We start from the raw sequence: 20,158 nt of genomic DNA, 5'->3' as shown, positions 1-20,158 counted from the left end.
TCTGTAATAGACTACAAGTCGTCCAACAGACTAAACTCTGTCAAAGTGCACTGACATATGACCCTCTAAGCTGTTAGTGTTTATGGCACCAATACATGCAAGGATGGGGATGTTGGCAGAAAGTTGAAGGGAAAAATTTTTCCCCTCAGTCCTTACTCTTTTTTTGACATACACCACCCAAGTGTGAAAGTAATCTTTTGCTTTAATCCTTTATTCAAGAGCTAGCCTGGTGTTTTTTTTGTTTGTTTTTTGGGGTTTTTTTTTGCGGTACGCGGGCCTCTCACTGTTGTGGCCTCTCCCGTTGCGGAGCACAGGCTCCAGACGCGCAGGCTCAGCAGCCATGGCTCACGGGCCCAGCCGCTCCGCGGCATGTGGGATCTTCCTGGACCGGGGCACGAACCCGTGTCCCCTGCATCGGCAGGCGGACTCTCAACCACTGCGCCACCAGGGAAGCCCAGTCCTTACTCTTTATGCACCTCCTTCTAAGGTCAGAATTACCATGTATGACAAATATAAGCTAGAGTCAGAAAACAAGTAAAACAGGTAATTGACTATCCTTTTCTGTAATGGGATAGAAAAACAGGAGAGCATTATGCATGGGGACTGTGAAATGGATGCATGGAAATAATTACAGAAGAGTCTTTTATAAGTCTCTAGAAGTACCTTGCAGCCAGTGAGTACTTAGTGAATATGCTTATTTTAAAAGTTCAATTTATAATATATGCAGGTTTTTGGAGGTTGTTTTGTGTGTGTGTGTGTGTGTTTTTTGCTAAACCAGTGCTCATAGTTGTGCCTTTGGCGAGTAATAACTGAAAGTTGGCAAACTGGAGCCCTTTACCCTAATCCCTCATGCAGAACCAACATAGGAATATTATAAGTGAACATGTTGATGGAGATAGTTAGAAGACAATAGCACAATTAATGAATCTGGTATATTATTGATGGAGTGTTCCCTCCTCAAAATACCACCTATTAGTTATTTTTGTATGGCATGCCAGAAAAGTACCTGGGTATTATTATTTTTCATGATGTGTACCTTTTGGTTTCTCTGCTCTATGATATTATTATCTTGGGAAAGAAAATTACTTCTCTGAGACTGATGTATAAAATGAGAGTGTTAACACTGAACCCACAAGGATTTCATGAAAATTGAATTAAGATAAGTGTGTGTGTGTGTGTCACACGCATGTGAGAGAGAGGCGTGCATATAGAGAAACAGAGACCAGGAGGGTGAGCAAGCACATTCCTCAGGATGCCTGACACATAGTAAGATGGTAAATATTGTGGGCTTCCCTGGTGGCACAGTGGTTGAGAGTCCGCCTGCCGATGCAGGGGACGCGGGTTTGTGCCCTGGTCCGGGAAGACCCCACATACCACGGAGCGGCTGGGCCCGTGAGCCATGGCCGCTGAGCCTGAGCATCCGGAGCCTGTGCTCCGCAACGGGAGAGGCCACAGTGGTGAGAGGCCCGCGTACCGCAAGAAAAAAAAAAAAGATGGTAAATATTCATTTTTCCCACACCCCTTCTCCTTTAGATCTGTAGTGGATTTCTTATGACCATAGCAAATTTTTAGTCTGGCACATATTCAGCATTCAGTAAGTGTTTGTTTCCTTCCTTTCTAGTTTTTATCTTGTTACTCAAGGAAATATGAATGTATATTTATTCAAATATAATGTTGATAATATATTTATTAATTGCTATGCATTATATGTGCCAAGAAAATCTCTCAAGCATCATATTGTGACTTCAGGCCTGAGCCTGGACTGAGATGCACGTAACCCATTGGTTGGAAGAACCTAACTCCCCTTACCTAACACGGTTGTTTTTGATGTAGCTCGTTTTTTCAATGCAGTCTATTAAATCTATATGAATATATGTAGATAAGCATTTTGATAGAAAAAAAAAATAAATGTTTTATTTCCTTCTATTTTTATACCTTTTCTCTATTGAAGGATTCTTATTTTTACACTCAAGGGTTTGAATTGGGTAGTTAGAATCACATAGTTATATAAATTCATGCATTTTGTATGTAAATGTGTTTTTAAACTCTAATAAAATAAACAATTTAATGTAAAAACCATATATTGGAATGTTGGTTTGTTGATTGACTAGGAAACAGGGATGGGAATCCCGGAAGCCTTAAAGTTATTTTGGGGACATGATTTTTTTGTTCTTTATTGACTACATGACTCCTCTCTGCAATCATTATTAAAGGGATGTTTACCAGAGGTATCTGTCTTTAATCCCAGTTTTGGTAGTGAATTTCAATTTTATATAGTATTCTTTTGAAGAACTCTTTCAGTGTGTTTGATCATATTCCTGTAGTTATAACACCTCTGATGGTTTAAGAACTGTTTGTCTTTACCAACCTTGAATCTGGTACCTCAACTGACAGGGAAGTTATTTTATTACACTCTGATTCCTTCAGTGCTAGGATTAGGAAGGTCAATTTATGTCCTAAGTTTACTCCATTGTTTGTTGTAGAGGCTGATAAACATTATAAATGGATATCACAATTGGATTTTGAATCAATGACTTGACACCAAACCATATATTTTAATGAGAAGCTGGATTTTCCTTACAATGGTCACATAATGGTATTAGTTTCTTGAAGATGTATTAGAGTTAGAAAAGATAAAGACACAAAGCACTGTGAGGTCTTCAAATGCCATTATAGTTCACTCTTTTGAAAGACTTGCCAAGGTTAACCACAGTTCTTTTTGCTATGCTTTGTTACTCTGGACCACACTACAATGATTTTGAAATCATATGTGATAAATTTGCTCTGAATTTATTACTTATTTAAATACCTCACTTTGCTTTTAAGAGAAAACTGTATCGATGTATCTGTTATATACATGACCTCTTATTTGGCATTGACTATATGGCTTTATTCAAAGGTAAGCTAAGAGCCCTCTAATATATATGTAAAGTGAACTAGAATAGGTAGATTGAAATCTCTATGGGCTTGTCTATTTTCAGTAGGAATAAAAAGGAATTGTGTTCTATTTCATGTATTTTCTCACTTGAGAATACTGAATGCTTACTAGTCAATTCAAAAGCACCTTTGTTATATCATTAATGGAAAGTTTAGGCCAGATTTTGGAAAAAAAAAATCTATATTTTACTAGAATATTCTTCTTTAAAGCTTGTATTTTAATAATTTTACTTGGAATTGGATATATGTGGCTATTACAATTAACTCAGATTTTGCCATTTTATTCCTGTGTACAAATAGTGTTTTTATTTTTCCCTTGCTTCAGAGAAATAATATAAACCAAATTGGTGGTCACTCCTAACAATAAAGTCCTCACTTTTCAAACTAACACATGAAAGTAGCCACTATTGTGTTGAAACTGGAGTCAGTTTCTTTCATTTTCCAGAACTCCATGACAGGCATGGCTCTTTCATTCCAGTACAATACTGCCATGCTCCCAAGCAACAGCCTAGTTAGCAATGCATTAGTCAGGGTAAAATATTATCAAGGTGGGGGCTAGAGAACTCAGGGTGAAAATACTACCATTTGAAAGAAAAGATGATTTTAGTCTTTCTGTTTAGATTTATCCCCAAATGACCATTTGGGATGCTTGATATACTAAACATACCTGTAACAACCATATTCTTTGAAAAAACTTTTACTTATTTGTTATCATTTGTTTTGGCAAGTTAGAGAAAGAGAGACAAGAGAGACAGAGATTGAATCAAAGAAAATGTAGCCACAATATAATTACTATTTATAATTCCCTGTCTCCTAGAAAGTCAGCATTGTGATGAAGCTAAAGATGTTGCTTTATGTTTACATATACGAGAATTTTTTCCTGCTATTTATGACAGCTGTGAGAACATTTTATTGGAGTTTTCTCTTTCTTTAGCAAATATATGCTCTTAAACTTTTAGTTGTTTTGTTTGCTTTATTGGTTACTGACCTATCACTTCTAATTTTTCATGTAAAAGGCTAATCTATGGAATTTTTCTTCATAGTTGTTGGAAGATTTTATAAGAGTGGATAGAGTAAGTTGGTCTTCCTCATAAAATACATAAACATTTTAGCAGTGCTAGATTACCTTCTTGAATTTAACTTATATTTATTGGGTGATCATTCTATGTTGAAAATAGGGGAAACATATTAGTTATCCATGTTTTTGTGCCTAGGAATAATTTATGGTAAGTAGACATGCCTGTTTATTTAACCAGTCTGAGGATGGTTAAATAAAGGCTAGTATCTATCTATCTATCTATCTTTCTATCTATCTATTGTGAATAAAATCAATAATAAATTTGAATTAAGTTCCTATATCAACATGTTGTGATAGATAAAATATTTTAGACCAAAGAAAAAAAATTTGATTTTCTGAACATTACCATTCTGTGAAAGTATGGATTGAAGCTGGGTCTCCACTAGGTAACATAGTTAACACATATTTGTGAAATCAGTGATACATAACCAGAATGCAAACCAGTTGATAAGCCCCTTAATGGTGGGGAATTTGTCCTGTTCACTTCTGTTTTTCCAGTGACTAATAGCCATACAATACATATATATTGAATATAAACAAAAGAAAATATAGTTAAATGAATAGACTAAGGAATTATAATGTTAAAATTATGCTTGCTGTTATATAGTGTTGCTTAAGAAATTTTTACCTAATTAGAATAAATTTAAGAACTGCAGTAAGTATCAACAGACTGACATATGTACCATAAATCTATTTTATTTCTTTCTAGGTAAAATGGTTACATATGACTGGCAGCATATTGTTTTACTTGGCTTTGCTGACAGTTGCACATTTTGCTTCACATTGTATGCATTTTTGTATTCAACTAGACATGCTTATTTATAGAAAATTTGGATTTATTTTGTAGTGTAAATTATAACATTTATAACATATATAATTCTTGTCAAATTATTTTTTTCTAAAATTATAACATATATAATTCTTGTAAAATTTTTTTCTAAAAAAATGTTTTCCTTCATGCAATGTGAGGGGATCATGTGGCATTCATAGAGATATAAACTTTAGAATTTTATTTATTTTAGGCAAAGTTTGCCTTTGTATCCATTTGGTATCCCCAAATTGTAAGTTACATGCTTTGAGTACTTTAACCAGTGCTTAGTTAATTTTGTGTGGGGTTTAGGAGGTAATATAGGGAGTATGAAATGCCATTCTGTTGTTGAAGCAAATGTCTTTTTCTTTTTCTCACTGGCAATTTAGATTAAAATTTGAGCAAGTAAATAGGATCATGATTTGCTTTGAGCATCTGTATTTATTCAGCTGTAACAAAAATACTTCATTTTAGCGCTCACCGTTAGGTATCTATTCCGAGTACTTATTTACTGCAATTTCTCTAAGAAGAATTTAGCTTGAAATGGATTCTCAGCTTTACCATATGTTTGATATAGTTCTTCATGAAAATAGAAACATACAAGAAATCTGAGCAAGTTCTTGCTGACCTATACAATACCTGCATCCTAATAGGTCATATTTCAGCTCCTATATTTTTGATAAATAGCCCAGCTCTTTTAAAAAGCTCTGTCCGCGGTGCTGAAACCTCTTGTGATGTATGAGCATGTCTTACTGATAAGTTCTAATGTCAGCCTCTCTGTGATAGTGATTCATCAAGTTGTAAAATTTGTGTTAGGGAAACACATTTAATTAGCAACTTTCATATTTTGGTTGTGTTAAAATTAACACAGTTGTCCTTTCGTTTTAAAGAGTTCATAACAATTACTTTCCAACATTGTCAAAAACAGCTAATACTTAATTAGAAACTGTCAGTGCTATCACAAAAGCAAATGTCTAGTATTAACAAATAAACTGATATGATTTCAGTGGTAGAAATGTTTACAGGCCAGTGACATGTTGATGATATGCAGAAAGCTATGGTAAGAAAACTTAAACACTTGATTATGAACAGATTAAGTAGCAGTTATAATGGAAGACTTGTAGCTTTGTAGAGATAAGCAATTTGCCTATAAAAAGTAAGGCTTATTACCTTCTGTAAATTTTTTTTTTAGTGTTTCAGGATGTTTTCTTTGTATACAAATACATTGGTTTTGTAGGACTATGGGTTTTTGTTTGTAAATATGACTAAAGCCCTAAAAATCTTGGTTGTTTTTTCCAGGTAAACTTCTTGTATTTTCTGTATAAGACTCTAAAATAATTAGTAATGTTATTAGCACTTCAATTCAGTGATTCTCAATTTTTCTAAGCTGTGTTATTTAGGTGCCTTACAGTCATGGAAAACTGCACTTAATTTTTTAGTCTCAGAAGCTTTTCATGAGCAAAACTGTCCTCTTAAATTTCTATTGAACTCTGGAACTTCTTCCACTATGAATTCAGTATATCTTACAATAAAATTTAAAAATCCTAGTCTCCTAGAGTTCTAAAATCCATTGTTATCCTGGGGAAAAGAACCATCCGCTTTGATCATAACTGTCTTTAACTCAGTATCGACTAGGTTAGTTGCTATACAAGTATATAAACCTCCTTCTTTGGGGGTCATGTAGAACATGTTTCCTTGCTGTATTTGCAACATAGAAGATTATTAGATTGTTTGCTTGTTATTGCAGTGAAGCTCATTAAGTGTTTACAATCACAGCAAGATTTGAAAATTACACCTAGATCATAAGTCCTACTGAAATTTGGCAATATTTTCTGCAAAGCAAGCAGCCTAATGTTGAGCTACTACCAATTATTAAAATAAGACTTTCATTTCCTTAGATATTGGATTTATATTGTATGAACTTAGTAATTAAATCCACTCCAAAAGCTGCTTGTTACGAAAAGAAAATCTATAAGTGAATACATAATTTCCAAGAGGATTGGTTTCTGTCAATAAAGGGTTAAGTACAATGTTATTATTTTCTTTCAATATTGATAAAGTGCCTTCTAAAATCCATTTTTGTGCATTATAAAAATGTAGTTACATCACCCAGTAAAAGTGTCTTACTCTTAGCATTCCAAATTTCATTATAGAAAAACACTTTTTGAAAACATTGTCATTTAAATGATATCTGATCAAATGATATTTCCCAGAAGTTATTCTTTATTTAGAAACAAAAACAAGACAAAAGCAATTGATTTTAATCCAAAATGTATTTTTCCTTATAAAAGAGGTCCACATATTCACTGTGTCTACTCTACAGAATTTGTCCATTTTATTACACCACGTGTCAATTCAAGTTTATCTGGTCACTGCAAAAACTCGTGGCTAACGTGTAATACAACACAGGAGGAGGTATTGCTCAGTTCAACTACTCTTATATACTTAAAAAAAATACAGAAATGTTTTTGTCCACTTTAACTGTAGTCCAGACATAAAAGTTACATGAAAGTTCTAGAAAATGGAATTGTTTTATTTGGTTGCCACAGTACCCTTCGAAGCCAGTTAATTAAAATGCTGAACTTGTACATATGTCCATTGGTCAGGAGCAGCATTGGTGAAGCTTAAACTTCCTTCTACAAAGTATTATTTCTCTGCCTTTTTTTTTTTTTAAAGTACAACCACAGTTTTGAGTTTTCTTTGAAGTAGATTTAGTTAGTTGTTTTTAGGACATGTTTGTTGGCACACCTATAACAGTTGCTTTTACTTCCAATGCTGTACCTTTTTCTTTGCCTGCTTCCCAGAGGTTGATCAGAGGAGGATAAAGCTCACTGAATGCAAAGGTTGGTTTCTGTAAGTAATTTCTCACATAGTTATGTCCACCATCACAGTTCATTTCTTGAGAGAGGCAGCTGAAAAGACATATCATACCAATAATCCCCAGAAAACCTCCAAGGTAGGCCATAAATGTTGTGGTGTTACTCTTATCATACTCTTTTCGATCAGGGTGCAAACCTTTTGTGGTGACATTTACACATTGTTTTCTGCTTTTTTGATAGATGGTGGGGATATCAATACAAATCTTATACTCAGTTGATGGGTTCAGATGAGTAAGATTATATACCTTGACATCAGATGGTATTCGAGCACTTTGGGCAGCATGGGAATTTTGAGTCTTGACAAAGGCTGTCCACTTAACACTGGATTTGAGAATTTTAGAACTTGCTTTCCAAGACACCAGAACTGAGTTGGCCTGAACATCTTTTATTTTAATATTCAGGGATCCATTGTTATCCTGGGGAAAAGAGCCATCCACTTTGATCATAATAGACTTCAAGTCAGCACCAACCAGGTTAGTTGCTATACAGGTATATAAACCCCCTTCTGTTGGGGAGATGCCACTTATATCTAGTGTGCCTTCAGAATGGACATAGAACTTGTCTGTCAGAGTATTAGGCAAGAGTTTTTTACCAGAAGGTATGATCCAGGAGATTTCAGGCTGTGGCTCTGCAGTAGCTCTGCAGTGTAAGGAAACATAGCTCCCAGTTTCTAAATCCAGATTAGAAGGAAAACTCTCTGGAGCTATAAGAGGGAGACAGATTTCCATCATTTCCCTGAAATGCACCTGCCGAACATTCTGGCCTTGGAATTCAGGTGGGTCCACGCAAAACAGTGAATCTGGCTCCATAAATCGAATGTTGGTTTTGTTCATATTAATCCAACGGATGACACAATCACACCTGATGGGATTGCTGTGTATGCTGATTTCCTTGAGGTTTGGCAGAGACTCAATGGTACTGCGGTACAGGGCACTAAGGGCATTGCTGTTAAGCATGAGTGATTCCAGCTTGGGTAGTCTGAAAAATGCATTTGGGTGAATGTAAGACAACCTTGGGTTGTTAGTAGCTTCTATTTTTCTTAAATCTGGAAGATTATCCACAGCAAGACTGTCGATGGAAATCAGCTCAGGCATATTGTTTATCCCCAATTCTTTTAAATGTAGCATATTGCTAAAATCACCCCTCCGTATTCTATTAATGGGATTTTTATTTAGATCCAAAAATTTGAGGTTTACCACTTTTTGAAGAGCAACATGGGGCACTTTAATAAGCCTGTTGTCATAAAAAGAGATGCTTTCTAAGTTTTCAAGTCCAACCAAGGCATTATCTGGTATTTCCGTGAGATTTATACCAGCTATAACCAGGCTGCGAAGATTGATAAGAGGCTTAAAGTTCATGTCTTTGATTCTGATGATTGGATTTTCCCCAATCATCAGAATCTCCAGATTGGGAAGAGCCTCAAACCACTTACTGTTGATCATCTGCAATCTATTTGAATTGAGATGAAGTCGAAGAAGATTATGTAGGCCAATAAAGGCTCCAGGTGAAATTGTAGAAAGCAAGTTGTGATTAATATAGAGTTCTTGTAAGTTACTAAGTCCAGACAGACATTTTTCAGGCAGCTCAGTAAGTTTGTTTTCCTCTAGGTACACAGAAAGAAGCTGAGGCATCTTTTTTACATTAATATTGGTAACTGAAGATAAATTGTTTTGAGATAAGTCCAGGCCAGTAAGATTTACTGGAAAGTCTATGGAGTATTCAATTTTTGCAATATTGTTAGTCTGTAGGAGCAGAATCTGTGTGTCAGCAGGCAATCTGGCTGGGAAATTTGAAAGACCTAAATCATTACAATCCACTGTAGATGCTTCCATATAAATGGATCTAGGTGTAAACCAGGGCCGGATTTCACATGTACATAATCGTGGGCAATCTGCTTTTTTATCTACAGCTTGAACTAGTGTAGTGATAGCTAGGCCAAGTAGCACATGAATTTGGAGTGGCAGGTCCTTCATCTTAGCTTTCTTCTTCAGAGATTTAATGGGTCCTTAAGGATTCCACGGCCACTGCTAGTAAGATCAGTAAGAGCTGATAGATAAGGAAAATAGTTGCTTTTGTCAAATGATGAATGCCATAGAACTGCAAATATTTTCTTCATGGAAAAACGTGCCAGTGCCACAATTGCATTGTCCAGAAATGTCATGCATATTGAAGAAAAGGTTCCTATCTCCTTTATGTTAGAATATTGATATACTTTTTGAAGATGGAGTATGTATAGATGGTCAGAGGAAATTAAGCAATTCATTTATTTAGAGTGTAATATTCAAATCCCATGCTTGTTCAGTACTTGCAGGAATAGCAGCATGATGCTAACTATAATAAAATAAAATATAAAAGAAAAAAGAGAAAAATAATTAGTCCAAAGGGAAAAAAACACAATATCCATTAACTGATTATGATTATCTTATATATAATATTCTTAGTTTACAGTTAATTCAGTATGTTTTGATGACTTTATCCTTGTTATGACTGTCCTTAATAGTTATTGGCCCAGACATTGGATAGGCTGGATTTTTTTTTTATTGGAGTATAGTTGATTTACAATGTTGTATTAGTTTCAGGTGTGTACATCAAAGTGAATCAGTTATACATATACATATATACACTCTTTTTCCATATAGGCCATTACAGAGTATTGAGTAGACTAGCCTGTGTTTTATAGTAGGTCTTTATTAGTTATCTATTTTATATATAGTATATGTCAATCCCAATCTCCCAACTTATCCCTCCCCTCCTTTCCCCTCTGGTAACCATAAGTTTGTTTTCTACATCTGTGACTCTATTTCTGTTTTGTAAATAAGTTCATTTGCACCATTTTTTTAGATCCACATATAAGCAATATACTTGTCTTTCTCTGTCTCATTTACTTTACTCAGTATGACAATCTCTAAGTCCATCCATACTGCTGCAAATGGCATTATTTCGTTCTTTTTTATGGCTGTGAAAGTGGATCTTTAGAAGACTGAAGTTGCATTAAACGTAAAAATTATTCTGCCAGAATTTGTCTTTGTTTTCAGATATTTGCTTGTTTATAGCCTGTAATTTATTATTTGTCGTTCTCTTTGACAATTAGTTATAGGGGGAAAAAAAGAAAACCTTTCAGTGATGACTTTTTTATTTTCTCTTAGAGAGGCAAAATTAAAAGTTTATAAATAAATAATACTGTTCAGTTACAATCAAATGAGTTAGCCTGTGGTTCCTCAGGTTCCCAGGAGATGACATTAAGAAATAAAATTATAAAATGAACTAGAAATTGGGGAATTTCGCTGAATTTTTCATTTTAATTCATACTTCTCTCCATAGTCTCCTTTGTATAAAGTGACTTGAATTTTGCAGCCTTTGGAAAAGGTAGTCTAACTTGCTGTAGATGTACCTGTATATTGTCATACTTGACTGAAATTCAGATTAATGTTAGACTGTTTTATTTTTCCCTGAAAATAACTTACATTCCATTAGTTACTAACAATGAAAAAGTAACTTTGATTACATCACTAATACAGACACTTAGATGTACCTTCTTTTAAATGGTTACTGATGTCTTTATCATAACAATAAGCAATCTGAAACCAAGTTGCAATTTTGATATGTGCTGTATTGTAAAACACCACATTACTTTTACATGTACACTCCATCCGTTGGACTGCCCGTGAGCTCTCCCCGCAAGTGTGCAGGACAGCTGGAGCATGGCTGGACTGTTCATTCTGAGACTTCTTGCCTACCAGTAGTAATGGTCTGCTGAATAATCAGTCTGTGAATACTCTTCTTTTCTTTCATCTCTGCCCAATATTGACATTTATAATGGCATTGTTCAGTGACTCTAAGGTAGGTACTTCAGTGACAGAGATCAATGTATTTGGAGATATGGTCTCTACAGAGAGATAAAACACTTTCTTTTCAATTTAAAACATTCTTTGGTTTTCAAAATTGTTGGAATATTTATAGTTCAAAGTCACACCTAATTCTCCTCTTATCCTTTAAGAGATGTGATAAAACTGGATCATGAAGTTCAGATAACTCCTAAGTTATCTTGAATTAAGTGTCTTTGCTTTTTATGTTTGTTTGTTTTGTTTTGTTACTTCACCTATTTGCTGATCAAAATTCCTTTTTTAAATACTGTTCACCTATTACTCTTAATCTGTTTTAAGTAAGCTCTAAGCCCCTTGAGGAAAGAATTTAATACAACTGCTTCTTCCCTGAAGATGTTTTATAAATCCTTAACCCTACACAATCTGGGGTCCCTCCTCTTTTTCTCTGTGTTTCTTGTCATTTTTTGCCATTCTTCTATATGCAGCCTTCTCTCTGCCAGTAGAACTGTGGGTGCCTCACCCTTTTCTCTCTGCCTGGATTGCCTGTTTCTTTGTTTTACATTAATTATTGCTGTTTTATCAACCCTCAGTTCAAGCATCACCTCTCTGTGAAGCCTTCCATATAACCCCTCCCTGCAGTTGTACTTTAGCTGCCCTCTGAGGTCGTTCAATGGCCCCAGCACACACCTCTGTCAGAATATTTAGTTGGTTCTCTGCCCCACCAGACACTCACTTCCTTGAGAGCCTGAGGCCTGCCAGCTCCTGGGCATGGTAATTAGAACATAGTAGATGCTCAAGAAATGTTTTCAGTGAACTGATAAATGAATTATATTACTTAATAAATGGACATATTCATGTTTGCTACATACAATTTAAGCAATTCGGTTTGTTTGATTTCCTAATTTCAGTATTCAACTGGTTTAACTTGGGTAAATCTATTAGTTACACAGAATGTGTGTTACCTTTATTACTAAAATCCAAAGATTAAATTTGAGTGTAATACAAAGGAACTAGACTTTTAAGTCAATCTAATATTATATCTTAGTTTATTCCTCAATTTATCCAGTCAACATTTAATGAACACCTTTTATGTGCCAGTTATTGGGTTAATAGTTGGAGGATAAAAAGATGACTTAAATATGGTCTCTTCCCTTCATAAGTTTTCAGTCTTTCTGGGGAGACACAGGTAAACAGATGGTTACAATTCAGTGTCAGTGATGAAATGGGAGCACATAGGAGAGGCATCTGGATAAAACTTAAAATAGAAATCTATTGCCTCTTTATTCTCAAAATGAAGAAAAAAACCTAGGTACAAAGTATAAATTTCTGCATGTTGCCATAAATCACTCGGTTGAGAACTGAGCAATCATAATTTCTGCCAAATAACCAGTTATATCCACTTTCTCTGGCAGAGCAAAAAGACTCCTATATTCTCCTTTATGTTAACTAGAGGATTAGAAATGTTCAAGGTGAAACATTCTTTTTGGGGGGATGTTAACCTAATAATACCACTTTTTGTTTTAAAATTTTTGTATTTTCTTAAATTTATATTTATGTTTAATTAGAAACTCTATTCTGACCTCATTTCATCATTTTGGCATAGCCATATGCCAGAAACAACCCTATTTGAACTATATTTATTCTGCAAGCTTTTGAAAATAAGGAGGGTTCTTAAAGTGGTGAACAAATTCAAATTTTATTTCTCCAGGTCTGTAGGAAGAAATTATCAGTATGGGAAGTACAACAGAGGATATGTAAATTTTGCCTTTATTGTAATATTGATTTTTTTCTCATGTTTTTGAAAATGATTATGATACTTTCACTATTGGATTATTTGGCATGGATTGTTTGCAGGATAGTAAGGCAGTAATAATATCTTACATCTTAGAGCTTTGTGGTTTTCCAAGCCCTTTGTTATTCATTATTTTATGTTAATAATGGCCTTGAAACAGATTGGAGAGGGATTTTAACCACTATTATTTATTTATTTATTTGTTTGTTTGTTTGTTTGTTTGTAAGGGTATTGACACCTATCTGCCTGAAATCACACAGCTAATAATTGATGAGGTGGGATTAGAACCCAGGTTTTATCCTTAGGCTTGCATCCATATGTAGAGTTGCTATGAAATTATTTTAACAGAAGGTAATGTAGTGATGTTTTTCTTAGGAAGGGCTGGCATTACCTTTGACTTCAGCTTTTCAAATTTAGAAAATTAATTTTATCAATCTACTAATAGTGACTAGGGTATGATTCACACTAACCAAACTCACAAGGAACAAAACCCAAATGCCAATACATTACAGTGAGAAATATGACTGTCAAGAGAGTACAAATACTTGAATCTGCTGGTCAGTGCTTTTGCTCCATTTAAAAAAATCTACTCAGAAATACAAATTATGAATATGCAATTTGTTTGTAATTATAGAGTCAGGTACAGGGAAGTTAGGTTAGACTTCTTAATTATCATCATCATCAGAAATGATAGCCTGACATACCTGCTTTAGTAAAGAGCATATCATTGCCAGAAACTGGACCTCTTGAGTCTCATGGCCCTTAGCATGACCTCAGCCCCCAAACATCTATGCTGGGAAGCTTTTCCTGGATTCATTCTTGGTCACCTCTCATCTGTGTCATGATAATCATTTGTTTACACTTCTTTTTTCCCTTACTGGCCATAAAATTATTAGTAGATTATTACTAGACATTAGATTATTAGACTATTTCCTTACTAGATATAAGATTATTAGATTATTATTTTCCTACTAGATTTTGAGATTATTATTATTAATAGGAACTGTGTTCAGCTTACTTTTGATTATATTAGTACATTTGATCGGTTGATTAGTACCTAGGCCAGTATATAGGTCATTAAACAAATGTTTGCTACATGCTAACTCACAATTGTGTCTTTCTATAATTTGTGTTGGATGATAGAATATGGAATAATGATTAAAATGACTGTTTCCCTTCTTAAGTAACTTAAAATAAACAACATAGAAAAAAAAATAAAGAGAAAAAGATATGCTCCCAGTTTTTTACAGAATATTTTTCTTATTGTTTGGTGGTTAGAGAGTAGAAATAGGGGACTTCCCTGGTGGCTCAGTGGTTAAGAATCTGCCTGCCAATGCAGGGGACATGGGTTCGAGCCCTGGTTTGGGAAGATCCCACATGACGCGGAGTCACTAAGCCCATGTGCCACAACTACTGAGCCTGTGCTCTAGTGACTGTGAGCCACAGCTACTGAAGCCCACGTGCCTGGAGCCTGTGCTCCACAACAAGAGAAGCCACTGCAATCAGAAGCCTGTGCACTGCAACAAAGAGTAGCCCCTGCTCGCCTCAACTAGGGAAAGCCTGTGTGCAGCAACAAAGACCCAACACAGCCAAAAATAAATAAATAAATAAAATAAAAATTTATATAAAAAAAAAGAAAGTAGAAATAACACAGGTATACTGCCAACTTTCCACTGGCAAAACAGAAAGTGGTTCACTTTACCAGCACCAATTTAAAAACATAGCTGTTCTTTAGGTACACTTTAGCTTTATCAGTGAGAAAATGGTTTCTGCTGGTGGCTATTTTGAGATTTGGGCTAGATAATAGTGATAATGGTGACGCTGATTTTAGAAGGAGATATTGTCATTTGTTTTTTTATGTGCATTGGTGTAAAATTTTTTAAAATAAACTAATTATGTCATTAAAAAATAGATGGGCCAGCTGAATCCCATTTTCACTTTTTGAGAATTTCAATGCGTGTGCCCTAAACCCTCTCACTTCTATCCTCCCTCATCTTTCCCTCTTCTACTTTTACTTTTTGAATATAATGAAAAAAATAAACTCTCTGAAACATGTTTTCAAACTTAGAAAATTTGTATTATGTAATTATTGATATACTTACATAATTTCCCATACTCCCATCAATTTGCTGGGATTATTTTTTCTTCTAAAGAATAGGAAAATTATACTTCAAAAAGTCAGTATTTCAACTTAGGTTTTGAAGGTTTTAGGACTGTTGCCTTGATAGATGATCTGGAGCCTAGCATTGGGACTGGGACATAATAAGTCTTCAAATAAATATTATATTATGGATGGATGGGTAATAAGTCTTCAAATAAATATTATATTATGGATGGATGGGTGGATGGATGGATGTAAAATAGATAAAATATTTTGCTTCTCTTCTTTAAAATAAATTAAGCCATATACAAGTAAATCTTAATAGTGGATGAATTTTCATTAAATGATTTCTTGTTGTTAGGGTACACATTCATATATGTAGTCATATGTAGGAGCTAAGGACCAACTCATAATTAACTATTGTTCTTTTCAGTTGTTTTTTCATCTAAAACTAGTTTATAAGGTTATTTTTTGTACCTCCTTTTAGTTTTTTTAAAAATTTCATTTATTTATTTATTTTTGGCTGCATTGGGTCTTCGTTGCCATGCGTGGGCTTTCTCTAGTTGCCTTGAGCGGAGCTACTCTTCGTTATAGCGTGCAGGCTTCTCATTGCAATGGCTTCTCTTGTTGCAGAGCACAGGCTCTAGGCATGTGGGCTTCAGTAGTTGTGGCATGCGGGCTCAGTAGCTATGGCTCGTGGGCTCTAGAGCACAGGCTCTGTAGCTGTGGCGCATGAGCTTAGTTGCTCCGTGGCATGTGGGATCTTCCCAGACCAGGGCTCGAACCTGTGTCCCCTGCCTTGGCAGGTGGATTCTTAACCACTGCACTACCAGGGAAGTCCCCTTTCTTTTAGTTTTAAAGGCAACAGAATCATATATTAAAGCAAAGTAAGTTATAATTGAATGTTATACAAGTTCAAAAGACAATGTTAATGAAATGTCACCAGGAATGAAAACTGACATATCAATGAAATGTATTATATAAAGGTTCTTTTAAATGACTTGCATGAATGACTCATACAGTCCAAAATCAACCCTTATGTAGAGCTTATCATCTATCTAGTTTTTCATTTATTCTTCCCTTTGATCTGTCAATAAATATTTGCTGAGGGCCTACTGCATCAGTCACTGTGCTTGCATTTCTAATCTTTACATTTTATAAGATTTTTAAGAATTGAAAGATTAAAAATGATTTTTCTTTGACAAAGAATAATTGGCAGTGAACTTAAGGCCCTTTTTCTGGGGGTGTGGGTGGTAAATTCAAAGACCTTTTTTTTTTAAATTTAGAAAGCATTTTAAGATGTGGAATTTTCCTAATACATATGTCCTTTTGTGCTTTCTAAATTTTTCTCACGGTGTCTTTAATTTTTTTGTTGGCTTCCCCATGTAGATTTTGCCTAAGGGAGAGTCAAAGATCTAAAGTGTTTTCTGTGTTTTAAATTAAACAAGTAATATATGTATAATTAGACTCTGACCAGCAGCATGAAACCTCCCAGTTTAGGCCATTAAATGAAACAATTTTAAGAGTTCTCATATCTTATGATATTTTTTAATACCTGTGGACACTCGTAACTTTAGATTTCTTTAAATAAAAATAGAAATTATTTCTAGATATAATTATGTATGTAACTTTTAAGAGCAAAAGCTACTTTTTTCTTGGTAAAAAGATCTTAATTCTTTAGCTTATTCTGTTTATCTACGTTTATGAAACATTGACCAGACACCTCCTTTTTGGCAGGCACTGTTGTAGCTACTGCAAAGTCAACAATAAATAAGGTGAACTCTCTGCTCACCAAGTTCTGAGTTACTGAAGGAGAAAATAGCAGAGGATGATGCACAGTAGAGTTGACTTGTTGTAATAGTAGTATGTGTACTACTCTATGGATGCACAAAGGAAGAGGCTTAGTTCTGTCCATCCAACGGAAGTAACGTGAATGTTCTGTGTTCTTTTATGATGCTTATAAAAAATCAACTGAAGTAGTGGGGAAACACATGGGTAAGAAAATGTAAAATCCCGAAATTCACCTTTCAGGTGAATTTTTACAATCCTAAAGCTTAAGAACAAAGTGTGGCTTCTTCTCCGTATCTCATTATGTGTATTATAAAGACTACAGAGTCTGAAGAAGAGAAACATTTGGATGCTTAAGATAAAAAATTGTTCAAGATAGGAGGTTGCTATGGCTACATTAAAGCCCAGTTTTTCCTTTTCTTCTATAGCAAATTGCTAGCTAAGTTCATTTGTATAAAGTACTTAAATTCTATTCTCCCATTATCTGACTTTATATTCCTTTGTTGTAAGACTCAGTCTTTCTTCAATTCTAATTGAAGGTTCCATATCCCAAAGGTATTGTTACATTATTCTAAATGCATCCCTATAAAACGCTATTCTTTTTTCCTTGAGAAATATTTATTTTCCAGTTTTTCAGAATTAACTGTTTAAATATCTGTGTCAACTTTCAGGGAGTGGATAATGATGACTAGAGTAGTTTAATGGATATTATCTTAGAATATTTATCTGTTAATAAAAAATTGATATAGGGGAAGAAAATTTGCTTTGCATTATGAAACATGGATCAGGTTTACTCAGCGACTGTGTGATTGTAGACGGGACATTTTACTTTCCTGTGCCTCAAGTTATTGATCATTAAAACTTAGAAACTGGTTATATGATCGTTAAGGTTTCTTCATATTCTAAACTGACACTACTCTGAACATGAAACATATTTTAAAAGATGACCAAAAAATAGCTGTGGGTAAGCTGACTTATTCAGTTTTAACCTTTGTATTTAATTGATCACTAATTTGTTTAGTGCTGTAACCCTATGTCATAGACACATTAGGATCACTGAATTTTAGTCATTATGGGGCTTTTAAATGCTATCAGATTAATTACCTGTCATTCCTATTTCATTTTACGTTTGCATCTAGCTGGTAGTAAATGAGGAAGAGAGTTACTTTAGTCATCATATTGAGGCACACTACACTGGGTAAGTAAATTGCCTGGATTAGGTCCCTTGATGGAATAACTGAGACAAAAATGAGTTGCCAGTAACTATTAATATTGACATATGAACAATATATTCAATATGATATTTTTGCTAATTTGAAAGACATGGATTTTTAATAATATCAAGTTCCAGCCACCTGAGTAAATTTAGTATCATATAAAATTAGCATATTTTTGATGTCATAAAATTTTTTAGCTGGAATTGGGCGTACAGATCTGTTGATTCTCAAGCTCATCTCAGTTGTGAAAACCTTTGTTCAAATAAAGTCTCGCCTAGATTCAGAATAAGTCAAACATAGGAAGGAAGATCTATTCTGGTTAGCATGGGACGTGGGATGGTGGAGGAGAGTGTGGTTTCTGGAAAGATTTAGATGGTACCCAGCTTAGCCTTTCTGCCCATAGCATCTGATCCTGAAGAGGCTCCAAAGACCTCAGTTTTCTGAACCATCCATTTATTCCCATCCTCTCTTAAAATGAGGTAAAGGAGGCCCTCAGAGTGAAATGACTCATACAAAGTGGTTCATTCTAAAACGATGTTGAAAATTTGGAGAGACTTTAGGCATTCTTTCTAACACAAATTCCCCCACTGTCATCTCAATCTATAGACCTGCCACAGTGAGGTCTCCTCCCCTTGACCTTGACTGAATCCTAATTGGTCTTTCTCCTTTCAAGTGAAAAATCCCTAAGTGTGTTATGATAGCACTCAGCTTCCATGGTAAGTATTTGCCAAGTAAGGGATGCGGCAAGGAAGAAGGAAGTGCTCTGGAGGAGGGTGGGTATGGTAAGAGCAGTTAGTAACAATACATCAATGGCAAGCATGTCCCATGTACCACTGGTCTCATGCCTCATGTAAATTCTCACAGGTACTCCTCATCATCTCTTTTTGTAGACGCTAATATCATCCTTAATTTTCACATGAGGCCAAAGAGGTTAAATGACTTGCCAGTTTACACCCCCTCAGATTCAAATCCCTTTACTTTGCCTCTGAACCACTGTTAAATTAATTAAACAAGGAGGCCATTAACTGATAGGACTCTAATTCTATGGTGACCTGTGTAAGCAAACCAAAATCTAAGCCTGCAAATGCCTCAAGGTTACAAAATCAAAATGCTAAGGACAAGCAGGCAAATAGCTTACTAGGCTTTAAGCTATAGCCAATCAATAACTCCCTTTTTTTGCTTCCACATTTTCTCTCTCAAAGCCTCTCTCTGAGCTCCGGCCAAAGGAGCCTCCTAACCACTTCCAGTTTGGCTCTACCCTATTCGAATCGATTTTTGCTCAAACTCTTAAAATCTTAATATTCCTCAGTTTATCTTTCACTACCACTAAGCTCTACTTCCTCTCAAATGTTTATTAACATAGTACCACTCATCTTAGTAACTATTCAGAAATGTATTTCCTATAACTGGATGAGTACACTGGCTTTTGTTGTTGTTTGTTTCTCCTTCTCTGATAGAAAAGTTTTACTCAGATGAAATTTAGAAGGCAGTTGAGTGTTGCAGAAGGGGAACTAGAATAAGAAAACCTTTTTTCTAGGCCTAGTTTTGCTGTGTGATTCAGATAAATCATATTGCTCTCTGAGTCTTAGTTTCCCACAAAATGTGGGGTTTGGACAAAATTTTCACTATTATTTCCAAATTGATTGTTAATGTTCTGGGAAATCCCATAAAGATTTTTTATAGAGTTACTATTATACAGAAATCTCCTTTTTTAGAACAAAATTATTTTTGTTA

At 34.8% G+C, this 20,158-nt stretch overlaps 2 protein-coding genes across 3 annotated transcripts in view; one reads left to right on the top strand and one right to left on the bottom strand.

The window, feature by feature from the left end:
* IMMP2L (inner mitochondrial membrane peptidase subunit 2) overlaps window positions 1-20,158 on the top strand; it is a 905,154-nt gene that overhangs the window by 431,840 nt on the left and 453,156 nt on the right. The window lies entirely within an intron of this gene.
* Window positions 7,033-20,158, bottom strand: part of LRRN3 (leucine rich repeat neuronal 3) — a 37,317-nt gene continuing 24,191 nt past the window's right edge. The window contains exon 2 of the mRNA XM_019925317.3: window positions 7,033-10,033. Coding sequence (XP_019780876.1) covers window positions 7,549-9,675 — 2,127 coding nt within the window. The 5' untranslated portion in view covers window positions 9,676-10,033 and the 3' untranslated portion in view covers window positions 7,033-7,548. The remainder of the gene's footprint in view (window positions 10,034-20,158) is intronic.

Source organism: Tursiops truncatus, chromosome 9, assembly GCF_011762595.2.
Source record: "Tursiops truncatus isolate mTurTru1 chromosome 9, mTurTru1.mat.Y, whole genome shotgun sequence".
Lineage (NCBI taxonomy): Eukaryota > Metazoa > Chordata > Mammalia > Artiodactyla > Delphinidae > Tursiops > Tursiops truncatus.
The sequence above is the reverse complement of the archived record's forward strand: the minus strand, read 5'-3'. Positions and strand labels throughout refer to the sequence as shown.